Consider the following 23,498-nt stretch of genomic DNA (forward strand, 5'->3'; position numbering starts at 1 on the left):
TAACTGACCTATCAAAACTGAAAATGAAAAAAATAAACATAAAAAAATATTCAGGTATTAACAAATGGTTCAACAATGAAAACAAATAAAACATGTACAGGTGGAGTTTCTTTAAACCCACGGCTCAGAACGGTGTGCCTGTCCATGAACTTTCTCTACCATCAAAACAACAATATGTGCTTAAATTATTCACATTTCCTTCTCAAACGGAGGAATGCGGTGTCGGCAATATGTCAGTGCTTCTACCATCCATGAATCATGCAGCAACACCTCAAATCATCATTCTGCTGCGCCATCTGACTGAATGAAAGATAGATGGTATTTGATTCATGGCTATCAAAACATAATCCAATTACCATAAACAGCATGCCCAACCAGTGGATGACTCAGGATGGAGCCAACACTATTTTTCTATGTAACTGCTGTAATAGGCTACATCACAAAATGTGGCTTTTAGTTAATACTGTGACAGAATACAAACCTTTCTTACACATCTCTTCTCTTCTAAAAATTAGGTTGGGAGAGCAGAAATCTCTCTGTAAACAAAAAAATAACTCCTCTCAGAGCCCCCAATGCAGTAATCCTGCAATTAGCCACTGTTAGAAAATTATTCTACCACAATCTCCACTTTGGACAATGAACAAGATACTTCAAGAGCTAATGTAGGGGGGGAACCATTCTGAAGCTAGAGACAAATGGCTGTGACCAAAGCCTTATAGCTTTTGGTAAGTGAATCCCCATGAAGGTCAATAACTTCTCCTCTACATTCCTATACCTTGATGTCGACACTTATAGGAGGAAAGGAACCCCCATTCGTTTCTAAACCTGTAGGTGATGGGCAGAAGCAGGTGGTGTGCACTGAAAAGTTATTGACCACTTGAACTATGACACCATAATTACATTATTAATTGAGTTGATGAAGGTATCAAGAGGTGATTATGTAGAGCCCTATTCATGAGGGATGATAGTTTAATTACCTCACCCTCCAGGTCTGTGGAACTTCTAGCCAATTAGTGACATGAATCAATAAACTGCAGATCATGTTGCTTGTGTTCGAGTAGCCCGGAACTATCTGACATTTCATGATAAGAGAACATATTTATAAGGGGTTGCTTAACTCACTAGTATTCTGTATGTTCTCCTCAAAGGGGAAGGAGACTTCACATCCATCCACAACATTATACAGACCTTTAGGGACCACAGTCAATGGTCGTTTGATCAACTAGAAAGGGAGGAGTGGGTCTTTAAATATAAGTGCCTATAGAGTAGGCTAACCATGCTTATATACATTTCTATAGTAAATGCAGTAACTTAGTAAAATAACAATTAGACAGGAGGAGGAAGACAAGTTAGTGTCTGTTGCATTCCTCGTACTTGTCCGAGAATCAGTCATCTTTCATGGGCCGAGTGTTGTTTTGCAAATCTGTGATAGGCTACACATGGCAACATTGTAGCATTATAATAAGCACCATCATGGATCATACATTGTACTGAAAGTGTTAAAACAGTCATTAGTCCTTCGACACGGTGATGTCACCAGCTGTAAAACAATTAACTTTAATATTCAAATGAAATTTCGCCATATGAGTTGTATCTAGTAAGTTCACCTGCTCCAAAATCGGTCGCACAAAGCTGAAATGTAGCTAAAGGAAGCCAACTGAAGAAACATGTTTTCGCATGAAAGGTCAACGAATCGTTTGCCTTAGTTGTTACCTCGTTCTGCAGGGAAAAAAAAGAAAGACGCAAGTTAATACCCATCCGCTCCCCATCAGGTACATTCGTCAGCTTTTCTCCTCAAGGACACATGCCTACGACTTGTAACGCTTCGGACTTCCTGATGGCTAATGAAAATGTATAAGAATTACAGGGAAACTAACTTTATGCCTACTTCATCGTGTCTTCACATACATCAACTACTGTATTTGTATCTTCTAGCCTTATTAGCCTACCAATGATAACCATGTCTTATACAATTTTTGCATACCGTTTGTGGGCGGGGCTCAGGTGAAATTGTGGGAGGGATAAAGTGGCCGTTGAGAAAAACGCAAAAAAGTGAAAAGGTGGGATCGAATTCCGGAAGATTACACAACGTGCCCAGGTAGATAACTATTTTTGATAATAATAATAAAAAAAAGACATTAAACAATGTCGGATTCGACTTCAGTTTCACCAGGTCAAAGTAAAAAACATGACACATATTCCAGACAAAGGGCAACTTGTACGCTACCGACTATGGCAAGCCAATGGTTTGAAAACAATGTAGCCTCCCTAGCCTAACTATTTTCTTTGTTCCTTTGGAGTGAACATGTAATTAGTTAGGCTATTTTGATGTTCTAAAATATTGCATTCCCACTGATGCGGTCTCAAGTTCAATGTTCAGTTGATTTAGGCTACATTTGGTTGAGTTGTGAGTTAACGTGAAATCATCCAAAATGTCATCCTGTCAATGGATTTAGGTTAAAAGGTTGGGTGAAAAAGAAACGAGATTATCTTACCTTGATGACTTTTGGAAATCCAATTAGTTTTCCACGTTGATTTAAGTTCATTACATTGATTGTTTTGGTCGAAATGTCGTGGAAACATCGTTGATTTAACCCGTTTTGACCAGTGGGTTCCTGTTTGTCCCACACAAAGTTGTTTAAATCTTTGTAACCTAATACCAACCACTTTTATATCTAGCTCATGTAGATGATAAATTATATGTAGCCTTTCATATTCCCTAGAATTTATTTTATGCACTTAATCTTTACCCAGGTTTTTTTGTGTCAATTTGCAGCACCCCAGGTCAGATTTCTGATTCCCTCGTTCTCAGGTGTGACTATGGGGCTCTGTGATGGCTTGTCCCACTGTAAACTGGCCCTGGCCTTTGCAGTGCTGATGGACTTGCTGGGTGGCACCGCCTTGCTGGTGGGAGTCTTTGTCCCTCTGAATATCAAAGGCAGGGACTTTGGGGACCTCCTGGTGTACACAGGAGCACTGTTCGTGCTCATGTCCCTGGGGGGCTGGGTGCTGTGGTACAGCGGAAACATTGACGGCCTCGTCTCCAGCAAAGAGCTTGGCCACATCGGCACCACCGTGGACCGGCTGGCCCGCACCCTCAGCCGCAAGATGCATATCCATCGCCACAGGGGGCCTTAGGGCTGTGGCAACTGGCCATAAAAGCAGGTAAGTTATGTTACTAGGGACTTGAATAATGGGTTATAGGCCAAAACATTTCCTACATTATACTTACAGGGCTCATCTGTGAAAGAGACCTTGTTCCCAGCATGACTCCCTTACATAAAATAAACACGCCACCAGACATGCTATTTGTGATGCATCTACTCGGCAGGATCTAAAATAATTAATTGATTTGTAACCTCTCGCTCTCTCCACCTCTTCTCTCAATAGGCTTTCCATCTACACATTGGTGGGTGGATGCCAGACATGTATTGGATCAATCACCCCCAATCTCCCCTCACATTGAACAACTTCTATAGTTCTTGTGCTAGTGCAGTATTTTACATTTTATTCTGAGACTTGTGTCCAGCAGTATTAATATGTGATGGGTAATTAGCACTGTTTAATGCCAAGCAGTAGAAATGCACTCACCTAGCATGTTATGTCCCCTGTATATTACAAACTATTCATGTCCAAAGTTTTTAAAACATTTTTTATTAAAAAGAATAATGCATTTGCTCATCTGTTACGTCTGGCGTAGTGGATGTGATTTAACATTTCTTGTGTGGTGTAATTTCATTTAGAAAAATGGCCTTACACTCAATCATTTTCATTTAGTTATTTTGCTAAATAAATGTTTCCTTGTGTGAACTTCTTCAGGCTCTTTGAATTTTGGAAATGTCTATAGGTTTACTAGTAATGTAAATAGTTTAGAATGGTAGCCCTGCAGCGTGAATTTGATCCATTGTATTTTACATTTCTGGGAGGCGTAATTGTAGTATTTTCAGTCTCTCCAACCATTCCCTCTTATCTTGGGACAGTTCCTATTGTGAACTGTAGATGGAGACAAACAGATTTACTCTCAGGTCCCCACAAGGAGTGTACAGTGTGTACATCACAGGAGGCTACAGAGGGGAGGACAGCTCATAATAATGGCTGTAATGGAATGGTATCAAAATGCACAATAAACCATATGTTTGATAAGTTCGATTACCATTCCATTTAGTCCATTCCAGCCATGGCTATGAGCCCATCCTCCCCAGTTAAGGTGTGTGCCACCAACCTCTTGTGATGTACATTATGTACCATTAGACCTGTTTGGACTGACATTCTTATTCAACCAAATCGCACAGCATACATTTTAAGCACACTTCAGAACCTACATGCACACAATGCATATTCCATCGTAGAGACACAGCAACATAAGTATCTATGACGACTACTATTCAATTCAAGGGGCTTTATTGGCATGGGAAACATGTGTTAACCAAAGTGTGTTAACATGTGTTAACCACTTGCTTTGGCAACATGTGTTGCCAAAGCAAGTGAGGTAGATATTATACAAAAGTGAAATAAAACAATACAAATTAACTGTAAACATTACACATACAGAAGTTTCAAAACAATAAAGACATTACAAATGTCATATTATATATACTATCCCTACCACTATGCAGAGGTAGATATTCATAATTGTACTCTAGCTTCTCTACTCTATGTCCTGTGTATGACCACAATTTGGTTTGCCAATAAGAGAAAAAATTGGAGCTTTTGTTTTACTACTTAAACAAAAATGAATTAGCTTTATATTGAGGGGGCTCAAATGAAATGTATTGCTATGTTATTCAGAGGATACTGTCCAACAACTGATATCCTGTAAACCTGGCAAGAAGTATTATATTATATTCAAAACAACAACAGGCTTAACGGAAGGCAGGGGAGAGAAAATTGACTATCCTGGACATAGGAGGCTGGTGGCACTTTATTTGGGGAGGATGGGCTGGTGGTAATGGCTGGAGCAGAATAGGTGGAATGGTATCAAATACATGAAACACAATGGTTTGATGCCATTCCATTAACGCCATTCCAGCCATTATTATGAGCCATTTTCCCGTCAGCACCCTCCACTGCTCCTGGAAGAAGAGAAAATAGTTATGTCCTGCCAAATTTAGAGGGGTCTTTGACTTGTGGTCTACTAGAGGGTGTTTCATCATAAGCTGGGTAATGAGTTGGTGTAGCAGATAATCATCATGTACTCTCAAGCATGTTCTGTACCTCATAGATGTATGCTGGGTGACCTAATTTAAAAAAAATGTAACTAGGCAAGTCAGTTGAGAACAAATTCTTATTTACAATGACAGCCTAGGAACAGTGGGTTAAACGGCCTTGTTCAGGGGCAGAACGACCGATTTTTACCTTGTCAGCTCCGGGGATTTGATCTAGCAAACTTTCGGTTACTGGCCCAGCTGGCCCGACACTCTAACCACTAGGCTACCTATAATAGAAGTGCATATCTGGGCTAGTACATATATGAATGTGAGATCAGTGTTCTGCTTTGTCTGGATCAACACTTAAGTGGATAGTTCACCTAAATGACAAATCTACACAATAGTATGGGTAGATTCTACTGATCCATAAGAGTCAGCAACCAAAAATATACACTCACCGGCCAGTTTATTAGGTACAGGAACCGGGTCGGACCCGCCTTTTGCCTCCAGAACAGCCTGCCTTCTTTGGGGCTTGGACACTACAAGGTGTCATAAACGTTCCAAAGGGATGTGGGTCCATCCTGACGACATGGCAACACGCAGTTCCTGCAGATTGGACGGCGGTACACTCATTCTGCGTACAGCCCGTTCCATCTCATCCTAAAGATGATCTATTGGGTTTGTTCAACAACAATGTTCAGATACCCTGTGGCGTTCAATCGTTGCTCAATTGGGGGACCTAACGTGTGCCCGGAAAACATTCCTCACCAGCCTGTACCTTTGACAGCAGACAGGATGGGTCAGTCCATGGACACATGCTGCTCACGCCAAAGCCTGACTCTGCCATCAGCATGACGCAAAAGGAACTGAGTTTTGTCGGACCAGACACTGTCGTGTGTGAAAAGCCCAGGAGGGTGACCATTTCTGAGATACTAGATCCGGCGCACCTGGCACCTATGATCATACCACGCACAAAGTCGCTTAGGTCACTCGTTTTGCCCTTTTAACATTCAATCGAACAGTAACTGAAGACCTCGATCGCTGTGTGCCTGCCACGGCCACGTTACTCACTGTCTGTAGAAGCGGTTAATTAATGAATTATGGTCTTCAATTTAATGATGGCCTTAAATGAAGATCATGATTAGTCTAATCCGGTATTTAAGAGCTGGGCTGTAACAAAAGGGCTGTACCTAAAGCCTGCCCAGTCTGAGGTCAGGAATGGAGTTGCCTATATAGCCTGTCCTGCCCTGGCTAGTTCGTTCCACGTTCCATTGTTGTGATCCAATTGCCAGCTATTTTTATAACCCTAGCTATATTTACCATAGCATGTACAGTGGGGCAAAAAAGTATTTAGTCAGCCACCAATTGTGCAAGTTCTCCCACTTAAAAAGATGAGAGAGGCCTGTACTTTTCATCATAGGTACACTTCAACTATGACAGATAAACTGAGAAAAAAAATCCAGAAAATCACATTGTAGGATTTTTCATGAATTTATTTGCAAATTATGGTGGAAAATAAGTATTTGGTCACCTACAAACAAGCAAGATTTCTGGCTCTCACAGACCTGTAACTTCTTCTTGAAGAGGCTCTTCTGTCCTCCACTCGTTACCTGTATTAAGGGCACCTGTTTGAACTTGTTATCAGTATAAAAGACACCTGTCCACAACCTCAAACAGTCACACTCCAAACTCCACTATGGCCAAGACCAAAGAGCTGTCAAAGGACACCAGAAACAAAATTGTAGACCTGCACCTTGCTGGGAAGACTGAATCTGCAATAGGTAAGCAGCTTGGTTTGAAGAAATCAACTGTGGGAGCAATTATTAGGAAATGGAAGACATACAAGACCACTGATAATCTCCCTCGATCTGGGGCTCCACGCAAGATCTCACCCCCTGGGGTCAAAATGATCACAAGAACGTTGAGCAAAAATTCCAGAACCACACGGGGGGACCTAGTGAATGACCTGCAGAGAGCTGGGACCAAAGTAACAAAGCCTACCATCAGTAACACACTACGCCGCCAGGGACTCAAATCCTGCAGTGCCAGACGTGTCCCCCTGCTTAAGCCAGTACATGTCCAGGCCCGTCTGAAGTTTGCTAGAGAGCATTTGGATGATCCAGAAGAAGATTGGGAGAATGTCATATGGTCAGATGAAACCAAAATATAACTTTTTGGTAAAAACTCAACTCGTCGTGTTTGGAGGACAAAGAATGCTGAGTTGCATCCAAAGAACACCATACCTACTGTGAAGCATGGGGGTGGAAACATCATGCTTTGGGGCTGTTTTTCTGCAAAGGGACCAGGACGACTGATCCGTGTAAAGGAAAGAATGAATGGGGCCATGTATCGTGAGATTTTGAGTGAAAACCTCCTTCCATCAGCAAGGGCATTGAAGATGAAACGTGGCTGGGTCTTTCAGCATGACAATGATCCCAAACACACCGCCCGGGCAACGAAGGAGTGGCTTCGTAAGAAGCATTTCAAGGTCCTGGAGTGGCCTAGCCAGTCTCCAGATCTGCATGGAGGAATGGGCCAAAATACCAGCAACAGTGTGTGAAAACCTTGTGAAGACTTACAGAAAACATTTGACCTCTTTCATTGCCAACAAAGGATATATAACAAAGTATTGAGATAAACTTTTGTTATTGACCAAATACTTATTTTCCACCATAATTTGCAAATAAATTCATTAAAAACCCTACAATGTGATTTTCTGGATTTTTTGTTCTCATTTTGTCTGTCATAGTTGAAGTGTACCTATGATGAAAATTACAGGCCTCTCTCATCTTTTTAAGTGGGAGAACTTGCACAATTGGTGGCTGACTAAATACTTTTTTGCCCCACTGTATCTTTGACAAACAGACTAATAGGATGGATGGCATGGCCATTCAATCACTTTGGCACCACTCTTTCTTGACATAAACCATCACCTCCTAAACCTCCATAGCCTCTCCTCTGTCTATCTCTCCGTCAATCAAAAGATCCCTTCACTAGCGCGGCCGGCCCGCTATCCACTCAGCCTAAACCTTGATTTAGAGCAAAGGTTAGATTGGTCTCGGGGCAGCAGCTTTACTGGCTCAGAGAGTTGAGGGGGGCGTCAAACACACTTAATCCAATAACCAGGGGCTCTTGGCAAAGTATATTTCTAGCCGAGGGGAAAATCCCCTCTTTAAAATAGATGGATGGACAAAACAAGTGGGGGGAGGGTGTGTGTCAGGCCAGGGGGATCACAATGGATAAAGTGTGTGTGGACAAAGTGGAATGTGAGGACAAGACTGTAGCTGAAGAGTGGTACTATGCCACACTGTTTTAAGGCGATCTGTGCCTCTGTCCATGGGTGTTCTGGCCATCTGAACGTTTAAGTAGTTTGACTTCATTTACAGGTGAATTCGGGGACTGATGGTAACACACACGTCTTGGTCCCAGTCTATCCAGACGTCTCTCTTGATGTGGTTGATCAAATGGAATCCAGGTTATCAGGTTAAAGGTATGGTGTTGCTTCACACATACAACAATCAAGCACACAGACAATAAATAGACAATAAATAGACAAGAAACATAATCAGTATCCTTGATGCTACCTCCTATTGTTGTGCCTTTGAGAAAGGCACCTAACCCCCTAAAACTGCACCAGAGGAACTCACTGAAAATTGGTTACATGTACAGTGGGGCAAAAACGTATTTAGTCAGTCACCAATTGTGCAAGTTCTCCCACTTAAAAAGATGAGAGAGGCCTGTAATTTTCATCATAGGTACACTTCAACTATGACAGACAAAATTAGAAAAAAAATCCAGAAAATCACATTGTAGGATTTTGAATTAATTTATTTGCAGATTATGGTGGAAAATAAGTATTTGGTCACCTACAAACAAGCAAGATTTCTGGCTCTCAAAGAGATGTTAAGAGGCTCCTCTGTCCTCCACTCGTTACCTGTGTAAACACAGCCTTTCTGTATTAGATTCTAAACACAGTGTTGAAATCCAAACTCTCATACTGTATATAGGACCATCTTTTTCAAGATGTTGATAAATTGACCACTTCACAGTGTTGGGTCCCTATGACACACTGTGGGTTTTGAAAATTAACATTGTGTCAGACAATCAACCAATAACACTAAGCATTACAGGTGGAGTATAGAAAAGGCCAGAGAAAACGAGGGAGAAAGAGAAAACTGGTTAACCAAGTCAATAAAAATGTGGCCCCTCCAGAGGGGTATAATACAAAGCAGGAATAATGAGTTAGCCAACTTTGATAAACAACCAGAAATAACTATTGATTTTCTGGTTCATTAAACTTAGGTATATGTTTTTGGTTGTCGACTCAATTAGACTATATGCATTTCAAGCATATATATATAAAAAATAAAAAAGTTAATTCAGAATGTTTATGCAAAGTTCGATGGCTAACACATTGATCCTGCTTTGTTGTAACCCCTCTGGTCCTAGTGATAAACAGAGGTAGACAGAGGTGGCGAAACCTCCAGCTATTAAGGCCCATCCTTCTTTTATGTATGGCTGTCATGGTTGTCAACCAGTGTCAACCAGTGGCGGTCACACATTATACTTATACCCAGTCATTATACTTATACCCAGTGACGGCCAAACCTGTTTAGCTATATAAAAAAAATAAATATATATATATATATACAAAAAGTATTTAGTCAGCCACCAATTGTGCAAGTTCTCCCACTTAAAAAGATGAGAGAGGCCTGTAATTTTCATCATAGGTACACTTCAACTATGACAGACAAAATGAGAAGAAAAGAAATCCAGAAAATCACATTGTAGGATTTTTAATGAATTTATTTGCAAATGATGGTGAAAAATAAGTATTTGGTTAATAACAAAAGTTTCTCAATACTTTGTTATATACCCTTTGTTGGCAATGACAGAGGTCAAACGTTTTCTGTAAGTCTTCACAAGGTTTTCACACACTGTTGCTGGTATTTTGGCCCATTCCTCCATGCAGATCTCCTCTAGAGCAGTGATGTTTTGGGGCTGTTGCTGGGCAACACGGACTTTCAACTCCCTCCAAAGATTTTCTATGGGGTTGAGATCTGGAGACTGGCTAGGCCACTCCAGGACCGTGAAATGCTTCTTACGAAGCCACTCCTTCGGTGCCCGGGCGGTGTGTTTGCGATCAGTGTCATGCTGAAAGACCCAGCCACGTTTCATCTTCAATGCCCTTGCTGATGGAAGGAGGTTTTCACTCAAAATCTCACAATACATGGCCCCATTCATTCTTTCCTTTACACGGATCAGTCGTCCTGGTCCCTTTGCAGAAAAACAGCCCCAAAGCATGATGTTTCCACCCCCATGCTTCACAGTAGGTATGGTGTTCTTTGGATACAACTCAGCATTCTTTGTCCTGAGTTTTTACCAAAAAGTTATATTTTGGTTTCATCTGACCATATGACATTCTCCCAATCTTCTTCTGGATCATCCAAATGCTCTCTAGCAAACTTCAGACGGGCCTGGACATGTACTGGCTTAAGCAGGGGGACACGTCTGGCACTGCAGGATTTGAGTCCCTGGCGGCGTAGTGTGTTACTGATGGTAGGCTTTGTTACTTTGGTCCCAGCTCTCTGCAGGTCATTCACTAGGTCCCCCCGTGTGGTTCTGGGATTTTTGCTCACCATTCTTGTGATCATTTTGACCCCACGGGGTGAGATCTTGCATGGAGCCCCAGATCGAGGGAGATTATCAGTGGTCTTGTACGTCTTCCATTTCCTAATAATTGCTCCCACAGTCGATTTCTTCAAACCAAGCTGCTTACTTATTGCAGATTCAGTCTTCCCAGCCTGGTGCAGGTCTACAATTTTGTTTCTGGTGTCCTTTGACAGCTCTTTGGTCTTGGCCATAGTGGAGTTTGGAGTGTGACTGTTTGAGGTTGTGGACAGGTGTCTTTTATACTGATAACAAGTTAAAACAGGTGCCATTAATACAGGTAACGAGTGGAGGACAGAGGAGCCTCTTAAAGAAGAAGTTACAGGTCTGTGAGAGACAGAAATCTTCCTTGTTTGTAGGTGACCAAATACTTATTTTCCACCATAATTTGCAAATAAATTCATTAATAATCCTACAATGTGATTTTCTGGATTTTCTTTTCTCATTTTGTCTGTCATAGTTGAAGTGTACCTATGATGAAAATTACAGGCCTCTCTCATCTTTTTAAGTGGGAGAATTTGCACAATTGGTGGCTGACTAAATACTTTTTTTGCCCCATATATATATATATATATATATATATATATATATATATATATATATATATATATATATATATATATATATATATACGGTACCAGTACACAGTCAAATGTTTAGACACACCTACTCATTCAAGGGGTTTTCTTTATTTTTACTATTTTTTACATTGTAGAATAATAGTGAAGACATCACAACCAGGAAATAACACATATGGAATCATGTAGTAACCAAAAAAGTGTTATAATAAATAAAAATATATTTATATTTGAGATACTTCAAAGTAGCCACCATTTGCCTTAATGACAGCTTTGCACACTCTTGGGATTCTCTCAACCAGCTTCACATGGAATGCTTTTCCAACAATCTTGAAGGAGTTCCCACATAAGCTGAGGAGTTGTTGGCTGCTTTTCCTTCACTCTGCAGTCCAACTCATCCCAAACCATCTCAATTGGGTTGAGGTCGGGTGATTGTGGAGGGCAGGGTATCTGAAGCAGCACTCCATCACTCTCCTTGTTGGTATACATTTTCATCATTGAATATTGTAAGAGCTTTCATTGTCTGCTTATATGCTACCTTTATTTATCCTACGCTTCTGACTTGGTGTACAGGGAGAATACTGTAAGAACGGCCCATGTTCTGAATTCTGTTGCTGTACATTTCAAAAGTGCTGAACAAATAGTTATATTGACTACGTCCGCCCTAGCTCGCTCATTAAAGTTTTAATCGAAATTACAGATATTTTCTTATCCGCTTGTCGTCCACTTATTCCATAGTTTGCACATCTCAATTGTCAGTAGAAACCACATTTGTTTAAGCAAGTCAGCCATATCAGCTATGTTTTTTTAAAGGAGGTAAATGAGGCTGAATTAACTGTTTCGCTGCCAGACAAGGCTCCGCTGATAGCCAGGTGTAGCAGTGGCAAGGTGTTGGGACTGCTGTTGAGACTCTGCTTTTGGGACAGTTTTATGTAGGCCCTAACATTTTGTGGACAACCGCTTGTCATCGTTATAGTGCAATTAATGTATTGTTTAGTGTTGTGTTGTGTAATGGCTTTGCTGGCATGCATACAAAAACAAATTGGAGAGTTTGCCCCACCAACATTTACATGCTAAAATCGCCACTGGTTATACCAACTCCAACTAAATCGGGGAAGTTATGAGGATTCTACCAAAAATATAATGCACATTTTCTTTCAGGCAGTTTCACCTCAGCAGGTGGTGGACTACGGCTTATGGGTCATTGGTCAGGTAAGTGCACTTAAGTCCCCTGGATCAAAGACAGGGGGGTCAATTATCACTAACTCGTCTTATGTCTGTAAGACCCAAGAACCTGAAGGTTTAGCCCTTTCTAATTACGGGGGAAGAATAGGTTACCTGTGTGTTATTGACACACTGAATCTCTTTGTTTATGAGACCACCCTTTACTATTTTGTCGGTTTCTGTCTCAAAAGTGGTGTACATGATGGAAAGAGGGGGTTTATGCACATCTTAAATAGTAACAGGAGCTCGACAAAAATATCTACATCTTATTATTTTTCCTATTGTGGGTTTTATGGCGGAATACAACCCAAAAAGGTGTATTGCCGCCACCAACTGGACGGGTTGAAAAACCAAAACAAGGTCAAAAGAAAATCCATGGGTGATAGGGAAACTAACTTAATCCACCCAAATAGAAATAGTACATTGACAAAACCAAATCAGAACTACCACTTCTTCCTTCTTTCAAATCTCCATATCTCCCTTCTCAGGCTCTAGGGCCTCAGAGGGTGGTACGGCTTGTGACAATATTTCATGTAACTCCTCCGCCAAGAAATCTTTCAGTCCCAGGAACCACTCCACCGCATCCACAATGATATCCATCTTCCTGGACCTCCTCTCCACCTTGGCAGTGCCATTAATCACTATAGCTATAAAGGCCACAAAGTCCGCCGTCTTAACCTTTAAAATGTCTGGGTCCTGCTGTTGAAAGGCAACCCCTGCAGCCTGCAGTGAAGGCCTATCAACCGCCATGGACTCTTCAGGAGCACCATTCAAACCCTCAAACCTTTTAACAGCTGCTGCATATGAAATGCTCTGGACAGCCCTGACTTTGGCCACCTCATTCTCTTTCACCCTTGTCGGGGATTCCAAAGACGTTGCGTTGCTTCATGGTTCCCACCACGATTGCAGCATGTCACATTTTCCTCACTTTTATAAGACATGATATGATCTTTTCTACAACTTGGACATCTCTGCTTCTCCCTCCTGCAAACACTTGAAAAATGACCAAAAGCTTTACAATGGTGATCACACTGCATTGGTCTTGGGATAAATGCTCTGACTCTGTAGTGTATATGTCCCAACTGCGCATGAGTAGGGAGAGACTAGAACAGATACTCTTCTTCTTCATTCACCACACGATTCATCCGACGTGCATCAATCACTCCAGGAACATTTTTCATCTCTTCAAAATCGACTTCAAACGAGACGCCAGATATAACCCCCTTGAGGTGTGCCCTGTTACGAAGAGACAGACATGACACTTCAAACTTATCAAATTTGGGGAGACGCACATTTCTTCCGATCCGCAGAAGCACAAAAAAATCGAAACAAGGCCGCCTCTCGTGACCCTCACAGCCTTCACTTTACCCAACACTCTCTCCGCCAGTTTGGATATCTCAAATGGTTTCTTCAAGATTGGTAATCTGCTCAGCTGCTCCTCATTAAGAAACGGTACTTCTACTAGATACGAAGGGACACTCTCATCACTGTACACTACTTTTGCTACACTAATTCTCCTCGGGTCTACCGCCATTCGATTCAGAATCCACTTCATCGTCCGCTTCCGCCTTCTTTTCCTCACCAAGTCTCTCCCAGACCATGCTCAAAGTCGAAGATCTACATCAAAAAAGGAATCTTTGCTCACTGTTATGCTGCTCCCAAACATGATGATTTAATAAAGCTATCATGGTGATTTAATAATGCTAATGTGGTAATTTACCTTGAAGGCGATTTGAATAAAGCTTGAAGCTTTATTAAATCACCTCATCTGGGAACAACGAAACAGCGAGCAGACATTAATTTGTTTCTATGTTGGTGTACATAGTTGAACATGTTTGACCAAACCCTCTACTTACTTAAGTGGGATCCTAACTGACTAAAGCACCTAAACCATAAAAACAGACCTACGGTTGGCTATCTAGGAACTGCTAACAATGTGTTGAGAAATGGTTGCATGGCCCCTATACACTAACCTCTGACATCTATAAAAACAGCTCATGCCTATAAGACAGTTGTTGTTTTGTTCTTATTCAACTCAAGTGTTGATAACGGACAACACGTCTTAGTGAAGAAGGTAAAAGCTAGAGTCAATAACTACACAGCAACCTATGTGGATAAAACGCTCTTGGCAAAATATTTTGAAATAATTGAATTGTTTAAAGTTGTTTGAACTTTGCTTGTTAAGACAGGGCAATAGAAAAATAAGGACATATTATGACGTTACACGGACATTACATAAAATATGTTTTATTGTGTGCTAACGTGTAGGCATGGAAGGATCGAGAAACAATAAGAAGCAGATAAGAAGTTCATTTGGGTGTGTTTATAGCTTAGCGCCTTAACGATCCTGTATAATTGACTTAGCCCAACCGGCAGGTGTAGCAGGATCCCACTTTGCTCTCCGCTGACCATGAATATTACTTTCATCTTGACTTGTCTCCACTGAATCACTCACACAGGTAAGCGTTTGAATTCATCTTTATTTATGTCTATTTATGTCTTTCCTTATTTGTTTCTGTCTATAGTTCTAGCTGTACTCCAAGGAAATTCCTTTTTTGGAGCCAGGGATGGGTTAAATCCCCTTCAAATTTATGTGGAAGATTGGAATTGATTTTGAGATTTCAGTTTTCTTTCTAAATTGAAGGATTGGAACTCCTTTCTGAAAGCATTAGGTTAATATGGACTTTCTCGTTTTTTGGTATCTACTCAACATACTGTACTCATTTCAGCCATAGTTTTATCTTCTGTTTTAGTACTTTTGAAGCTTCTAATGGTCTCATGTACACCTTTTCTGTACTACACATTACAGCCGTTTTAAAGTTGTATTATCATGAAAGTATGCTAGTCCATATTTGAGTCATAGATCAAAGGAATAACCACAGGTTTTCAGTATGATGTTTTTAGTCGCCTATGTGTGTTAGCACAGTGATCTGTGGAGGCTGGTGGGAGGAGCTATAGGAGGACGGGCCCATTGTAACGGCTGGAATGGAATTCATGGATTCATGAATTCATTCAAACGTATGGAAACCATTATTTGACTCCGTTTCATTTATTCCATTCCAATAAAAAAGCATGAGCTGGCACACACCCAGAGAAAATTATTTAGTGTAGAGGTGCTGACCAACGGTGAATAAGCTATAAAAAAAAACAAAGAGAGTCACACACTCCATATATATAACTTCCCAGTAATTTATTGAATAATTGTTATGGCATAATATATTCAATATGCTGTGGGCTATTGTCTTTAAATAGTTTAGCTCAATTCAATATGATCAACCTAGCAATTTCGACACAACCCTCACTATTGTCATTGGTTGCATTAATTGCACTGTTTGTCTACATAACCTGGCCCAAGCATTCATGACATTACCCCGAAGAAGGCAAATGAATTCTGAAACATTTTTTTACCCAATAAATTACTGGGAGGTTTTATATATATATATATGTACAGTGGTGAGAACAAGTATGTGATACACTGCCGATTTTGCAGGTTTTCCTACTTACAAAGCATGTAGAGGTCTGTCTTTTTTTTAAAATCATAGGTACACTTCAACTGTGAGAGATGGAATCTAAAATAAAAATCCAGAAAATCACATTGTATGATTTTTAAGTAATTAATTTGCATTTCATTGCATGACATAAGTATTTGATCACCTACCAACCAGTAAGAATTCCGGCTCTCACAGACCTGTTAGTTTTTCTTTAAGAAACCTGGATGTTGTTCAGGTGTGTGTGTGTGCGCGTGTAAACTCTTTTTTTTTTTTTTTTGACCTTTATTTAACTAGGCAAGTCAGTTAAGAACAAATTCTTATTTTCAATGACGGCCTAGGAACAGTGGGTTAACTGCCTGTTCAGGGGCAGAACAACAGATTTGTACCTTGTCAGCTCGGGAATTTGAACTTGCAACCTTCCGGTTACTAGTCCAACGCTCTAACTACTAGGCTACTCTGCCGCCCCATTAGCTGACTGTAGCCTTTATCCTAGACCCGATGATTAGGAATGGGTATTTTATGCCTACTAGACGGAGATCACAGAGCACAGATTATGGTTATCATGTCTACGATAACTGTCATCCCGTCACATGCTGGATACACTACTGCAATTAGTTATGGATGGCCCGTTGTGCCCAGATACTTCTCTTGATGAAAAATGTAAATATTAAAGACATTGGACTCCACTCTGCGATTTGTTAGACTGGAATAACCTTATTAAATGACTTCATTCCTATTTTCATTTAGAGTTGCTTTTCAAGGGGTCAAGCGAAAAGCCTGCTTTACAGAGAGAAGGACCCAGCCTCCCAGCTTCTGGATATCGTACATTGTCAGGACGTACAAAAAAACACACACACATCACAGTCCGTGTTGATATACATTTGCCTTTTAAAAGACACAACGGGGCTATTTCTTTCACCTGAAAACACAACATGGGGAACGCCAAGAGCAGCGCCATTTCCAAGGAGATCCTGGAAGACCTGAAGCTCAGCACCAGGTTCACTGAGACGGAGATCACCCAGTGGTACGAGAGCTTCCAGAAGTCGTGTCCCTCTGGACGTATCACGCCCAAGGAGTTCGAGGTCATCTACAGCCGCTTCTTCCCCGAGAGCAACGCCCAGACGTACGCGCAGCACGTCTTCCGTTCCTTCGACACCAACGACGACGGCACTCTGGACTTCAAGGAGTACATAATTGCGCTGCACCTGACGTCCACGGGCAAGACCGCCAGGAAGCTGGAGTGGGCCTTCTCGCTGTTCGACGTGGACAAGAACGGATACATCACCAAGTCGGAAGTGACCGAGATCTGCAGCGTAAGTAGTGGGGGAGGAGAAGCGGGGAGTGGATGGGTGGGTGGATAGACAGATCAAGAGAGGTGACATGCATGTTAGAAACGAATCCCGTTGACTGACGCTTGTCATCTAAATTCAAACCAGCCTAAATCTAGGCCTCTGTATTGGCATTGAGGGGGTTAAGGTTTAAAGCCGTGTGAGGTTGATTCTGGTCATCAAGTGTCACATGGTTGTGCTACTTGGTGATTGACAGAGATGGGGGAGGGGCTGTGGTTAGGGTCTCAGGCAGTATGGAGGAGGGATAAGCCTCAAGCTCTGTTTGATCTTCTAAGATGTAATACTTGACCCCTGATACTTCTACATACTTCTCCCCACAAACCTTTTACCCAGAAATGGGCGAGGCTTACATCAATGGCGCTCAACCATAGGATAATTTAACACTTTGCAACATGAGCAAACTAAGCCACAAAATAGAATGCTCAATCAAACAAATCTTGACTTTCCATTTGGTAAATAAAGTGGTGACCCCAATATCTTACATTTCATTGTTTTGGCGCCTCACTTCTCCTGTGGAGTCTCAGGAAGCACTATAGTGACCTGGAGGCAGGGATAAATTGTTTTGCCTCTGTGTCAATGTCCCTGCGGTGCAGATGAATTCAAGCACTGATACCACTCCACTACAATGTCTGACCGTATTCCCCAGGCCCTGAGGTGTAGGAGGGAGTGAGGGAATTAGGGAAGGAAGGATAAATGTAGGTTAGGAGAGAATGGGGACTGAGATTAAACAGTGTTTGAGATTTAAAGACACATCTCGCTGTGTCCTGGTGTAACAGAATTGCTTCCGTCCCTCTCCTCATCCCAACCTGGGCTTGAACCAGTGACCCTCTGCACACATCGACAACAATCACCGTCGAAGCATCATTAACCATCATTCCACAAAAGCCGCAGTCCTTGCTGAGCAAGGGAAACAACTACTTCAAGGTCTCAGAGCGAGTGACGTCACCGATTGAAACGCTACTAGCGCGCACCGCTAACTAGCTAGCCATTTAACACCGGTTACACTGGGCTGCAGGTGAAGATGTGACACTCACTGTGTGATTATCTCCCATGGCTGTCTGAAAGTAAATGTATGATTTGTTCAAACATGCAAAGGAGGTTGAATACTAAAATTGTGAATAACGTTTTAGTCCAAATTAAAATGTTTTTTTAAACCTATCATTTCTTATTTGGCCCTTCGAGCCGGAAAAATGCTAAAGAATGACGGTGAGTGCCCCACCCTATAGCGATCATGATGAAGCATACAATATTACCAACCAATAACTGAACAGTCAGTGCTTTGCCATGTAAAAGTGACCAATGGCAAACACCATATACTGTATTTTGCTTGGGGTAGTAGAGGTTTATATATATATATATATATATATATATACACAAACAAAAATAATTAACACAACATGCAACAATTTAATTGATTTTACTGAGTAACAGTTCCTATGAGGAAATCAGTCATTTGAAATAAATTCATTAGGCCTTAATCTATGGATTTCACATGACTTTGAATACAGATATTCATCTGTTGGTCACAGATGCCTTTAAAAAACAAATGGGCCTCCCAATGGGCATTCAAATTGACATCGATAAAATGCAATTGTGTTTGTTTCAACACCATGCATACATGGAACGAACAATAATTTAATCTTATTCAACGTTCTGACTCCAAAGCGTGGAGCACAGGCCACGAAGCATAGGCCGATTTCGATGCACACTGGTGGACTTTCCTGCAGTCAGCATGCCAATTGCACGCCATATCAAAAAATATGGCATTGTGTTGTGTGACAAAAATGCACATTTTAGAGTGGCCTTTTATTGTCCACAGCACAAGGTGCACCTGTGCAATGATCATGCTGTTCAATAAGCTACTTGATATTCCACACCTGTCAGGTGGATGGATTATCTTGGCAAAGGGGAAATGCTTACCAACAGGGATGTAAACACATTTGTGCACAGAATTTGAGAGAAATAAGCTTATTGTGGATATGGAACATTTCTGGGATCTTTTATTTCAGCTCATGAAACATGGGACCAACATTTTACATTTTGCATTTATATTTTTGTTTGAGTGTATATATAGACAGAAAAAATCCTTCTAAACAAACTGAGTCTATGTGAACTGTAAATGAGAACAAGCTGCTGCTGATTTGTCAGTTCACACCAGTCCTTAGGCTCTAATCTTATTTAAGCTCCCTGTTTACAGTTGAAACACTAAAATGTGATTTAGAGTTTTTTGTACCACCGTTTTTCTCTCCAATGTTATTTAGATTTTCTTACAAGCCATGGGAACACAATGCGATTTAATCAAAACTAAGGTTCAGATGGGAAGAATATTTATAAATGGTGGATGCTAAACATTTGAAATCCCTCAAAACCAATCTACTCAGGGATGTTCAGAGACTTGTCTCAAAGCCACTCCTGCATTGTCTTGGCCGTGTGCTTAGGGTTGTTTTCCTGTTTTGAAGGTGAACCCTCACCCCATTCTGAGGTCCTGAGTGCTCTGGAGCAGGTTTTCATTGAGGATCTCTGTACTTTTCTCCCTTCATCTTTGCTTCGATCCTGACTATTTCCTAGTCCCTGCTGCTGAAAACCATCCCCACAGCATGATGCTGCCACCACCATGTTTCACCGTAGGGATAGTGGCAGGTTTCTTCCAGACGAGAGGCTTGGCATTCAGGCCAAAGAGTTCAATCTTGGTTCCATCAGACCAGCGAATCTTGTTTCTCATAGTCTGAGGAACTCTAGAGCTGTGTCAGAGTGACCATCGGGTTCTTGGTCACCTCCCTGACCAACGCCCTTCTACCCCGATTGCTCAGTGTGGCCGGGCGGCCAAGTGTGGCCGGGCGGCCAAGGAAGAGTCTTGGTGGTTCCAAACTTCTTCCATTTAAGAATGATGGAGGCCACTGTGTTCTTCGGGACCTTCAATGCTGCAGACTTTTGTGCCTCAACACAACCCTGTCTCGGAACTCTACGGACAATTTGTTCGACCTCATGGCTTGGTTTCTGCTCTGACATGCACTGTCAACTGTGGGACCTTATATAGACAGGTGTGTGCCTTTCCAAATCATATCCAATCAATTGAATTTGAATTTGTGGAGTCAAGTTGTAGAAACATCTCAAGGATGATCAATGGAAACAGGATGCATCTGAGCTCAATTTCGAGTCTTATAGCAAAGGGTCTGAATACATATGTAAATAAGGTATTTCTGTTTTTATTATGGGTTGATGTGGGTAGATTACTGAGGAAATGGTTTTATTTAATCAATTTTAGAACTAGGCTGTAACATAACAAAATGTGGAAAAGTCAACCGGTCTGAATACTTTCCGAAGGCACTGTATATTCACAGAACGCAAATACATTTTTATTTCTATGTGAATGGTACCTGAGTATTTCATACATTTTACATTGTTCAGGAAAGAATACAGTCTGTGTTTTTGACTGCTTCGGAGCGATACATTTTCTTTAGCCTTACATTACAGATTATCATTGGATCATTTTCGTAGTACAAACATCAATGTTCCACAGTAATCGCCCGTTTAAAATAATCAGCCCTGGAATATGATTTTATGAGAAGATTAAAAAGAACAGGATTGGGGTGTTCTAAGGATATATTCTCACTGTAGTGATCTGGTGTTTGTAATTTATATAGGGTGAGAGAATATCCATCACATCCTTTCACAAACATTTCACTCCAACACGCCGCTTGTATTAGTTCCTAAAGGGAATGTGGATAAAAATGGTTCCATAATAATAGTTATTTGTGTTGGACAACATGATTGAACTTGACATTTTGGCGTAGTCGGCAGGATTTGCTTTACATATTTGTCAGCAAATCTCCCGTGTTACAGAATAGCCGATGAAAGTGACATACTATAAAACTTCAATTAAACGTTGAATCTCAAATAGCCGTCTGTCCCTTTTTTTAAATAGCCGGGCATCGAAAACACATTTCAGCAAATGAACACCTGCTTCAAATAAACACCAGGTTGAAATGAATTGTTTACGAGATTAGCATGGACACCGCTCCGATATTCCCATGGTCATTAAAAAAATGTGTACAAAATTCTGTCATTGTTGCTAGCCATTGCACCACCAAAAAGAAAATGCAATATCACCGGTACCGTTCTCCATGGGGTTGAAGCGCGAAATGGGGTGCGTATGATAGGCAGTCTAGTCGTTGCAAGTCTGATCTGCGGCGGATTTGTTATTACAATGTTTATACGGGTCCTACTTGTCACAATAAACAGTGTGGTAGTCTTTTCAACATTTTATTGAGTATAAAGGAAATAAACACCTGGCTCAAATAGAAGCCTGTCTCTAATAAAACACTGTTTGTGTTCAGGGATTGAAGGTATACCATTTTTATGTACCCAACAGGCTATTTTCAAGCTAATTCCCAAGGATGAACAAGCTGAGCTGCCCAATGACGAGAACACACCGGAGAAGAGGGCCAACAAACTCTGGACATTCTTTGAGAAAGAAGACAATGGTGAGGAGAAGAACGTCTTGTTTAATGTGATTTGACATTTTAACTGTAATATAAACCTGATGATGAGGATGATTCCTATCTGTTTCTTCCTCTTGCTCTCTCTCTCCACCTCAGAGCGAGTTGCAGAAGGAGAGTTCATCAAGGGTGTGATGGACAATGAGGATGCGCTTCGCCTCATTCAATATGAACCTGCCAACAAGTAACCCTCTGCTAATAAAGTCCTATGGTCATAGGACATGACCGTAAGAGTTGACCATAGGAGTTGACAAGACAGCACGAACAGATCTGGGATCAGGCTCCTACATTCCACATTCCCCACCCCTATCCTCAATTTACCCATCATAATGCAGAAATTATTTCTTTTTAATCCCAGTCTAACTTCAATGTTTATCGGACTTCGGTTCAAATAGTATATGTTTTCCTCCAAATACTTTAGCTGCGCGTGATTGTAAAAAGATACCATGAACCCGCAACCCTGGCGTTGCAAGCGCTATGCTCTACCAACTGAGCTACACGGGACATTACTTTTTACTATATACTGGTATTGTTCTTACAGTATACTGTATGCTGGTTCTGTTTTTAATATATACTGTATACTGGTATTGTTCTTACAATATACTGGTACTGTTTTTACTATATACTGGTACTGAATTTACTATATACTGTATGCTGGTTCTGTTTTTACTATATACTGTATACTGGTATTGTTCTTACAATATACTGTATGCTGGTACTGTTTTTACTATATACTGTATACTGGTACTGTTTTTACTATATACTGTATTCTGGTACTGTTTTTACTATATACTGGTATTGTTTTTACTATATACTGTATATTTTTGGGACTTGATATTTAGCTTTGGAATGTTTTGAGAAAGGGTAAAGAGTATTAAGAGCTGGTAAGAGGGGTTTAGAAAATGAAAGCAAGCAATGAGTAATCTGTTGATAATACTTCATACCAGTGTGTTACTCATTAGCTAATCATTTGTTAAATATTTTGATATGCGTACCAATAAAGCAATAATAGCAAAGGTAGTGCAAACTTAGGATAATGTTTTAGGACCTTTTAGAGATCTTTTAGAGATCTTTTAGAGATTGTGTTTAAAACTTGGTCCGTGTTGACATAAGACCTTGATCTTGATACCGACAGACACAATCTAATATAAAGGTCAAGGGCTAAATACTGTAGACTCACACAATGCCAACTACGATACAATTCTTTATGGCATTTACCTCATGAAATCTCCTCTTTTCACTCAGAGTTTGCCCCTGTTATTGAAGGTTAAGGATTGTGAGTTTCAATTCATTTCTTTGTCTTAATATTATCCTCTGAAAATGACAGACACAAACGTTATCAAAGTGCTAATGCACTGAAATTATTGCTGAACTATCAATCAATCAATCATAAAGCCCTTCTTACATCAGCTGATGTTACAAAGTGCTGTACCGAAACCCAGCCTAAAACCCCAAACATCAAGCAATGCAGATGTAGAAGCACGGTGGCTAAGGAAAAACTCCCTAGAATGGCCAGAACCTAGGAAGAAACCTAGAGAGG

The 23,498-nt window shown here is 40.9% G+C and overlaps 1 protein-coding gene across 1 annotated transcript; it reads left to right on the top strand.

The window, feature by feature from the left end:
• The first annotated feature begins 13,792 nt into the window (after positions 1-13,792).
• Positions 13,793-23,402, top strand: LOC112265917 (visinin-like). The gene is made up of 4 exons (XM_024443445.2): positions 13,793-15,078; positions 16,858-17,423; positions 21,832-21,943; positions 22,058-23,402. The coding sequence occupies exons 2-4, from the start codon at positions 17,043-17,045 to the stop codon at positions 22,144-22,146; spliced, it is 582 nt and encodes a 193-aa protein (XP_024299213.1). The 5' UTR covers positions 13,793-15,078; positions 16,858-17,042; the 3' UTR covers positions 22,147-23,402.
• Positions 23,403-23,498: the final 96 nt, after the last annotated feature.

Source organism: Oncorhynchus tshawytscha, linkage group LG13 (genome assembly GCF_018296145.1).
Source record: "Oncorhynchus tshawytscha isolate Ot180627B linkage group LG13, Otsh_v2.0, whole genome shotgun sequence".
Taxonomy (NCBI): Eukaryota; Metazoa; Chordata; class Actinopteri; order Salmoniformes; family Salmonidae; genus Oncorhynchus; species Oncorhynchus tshawytscha.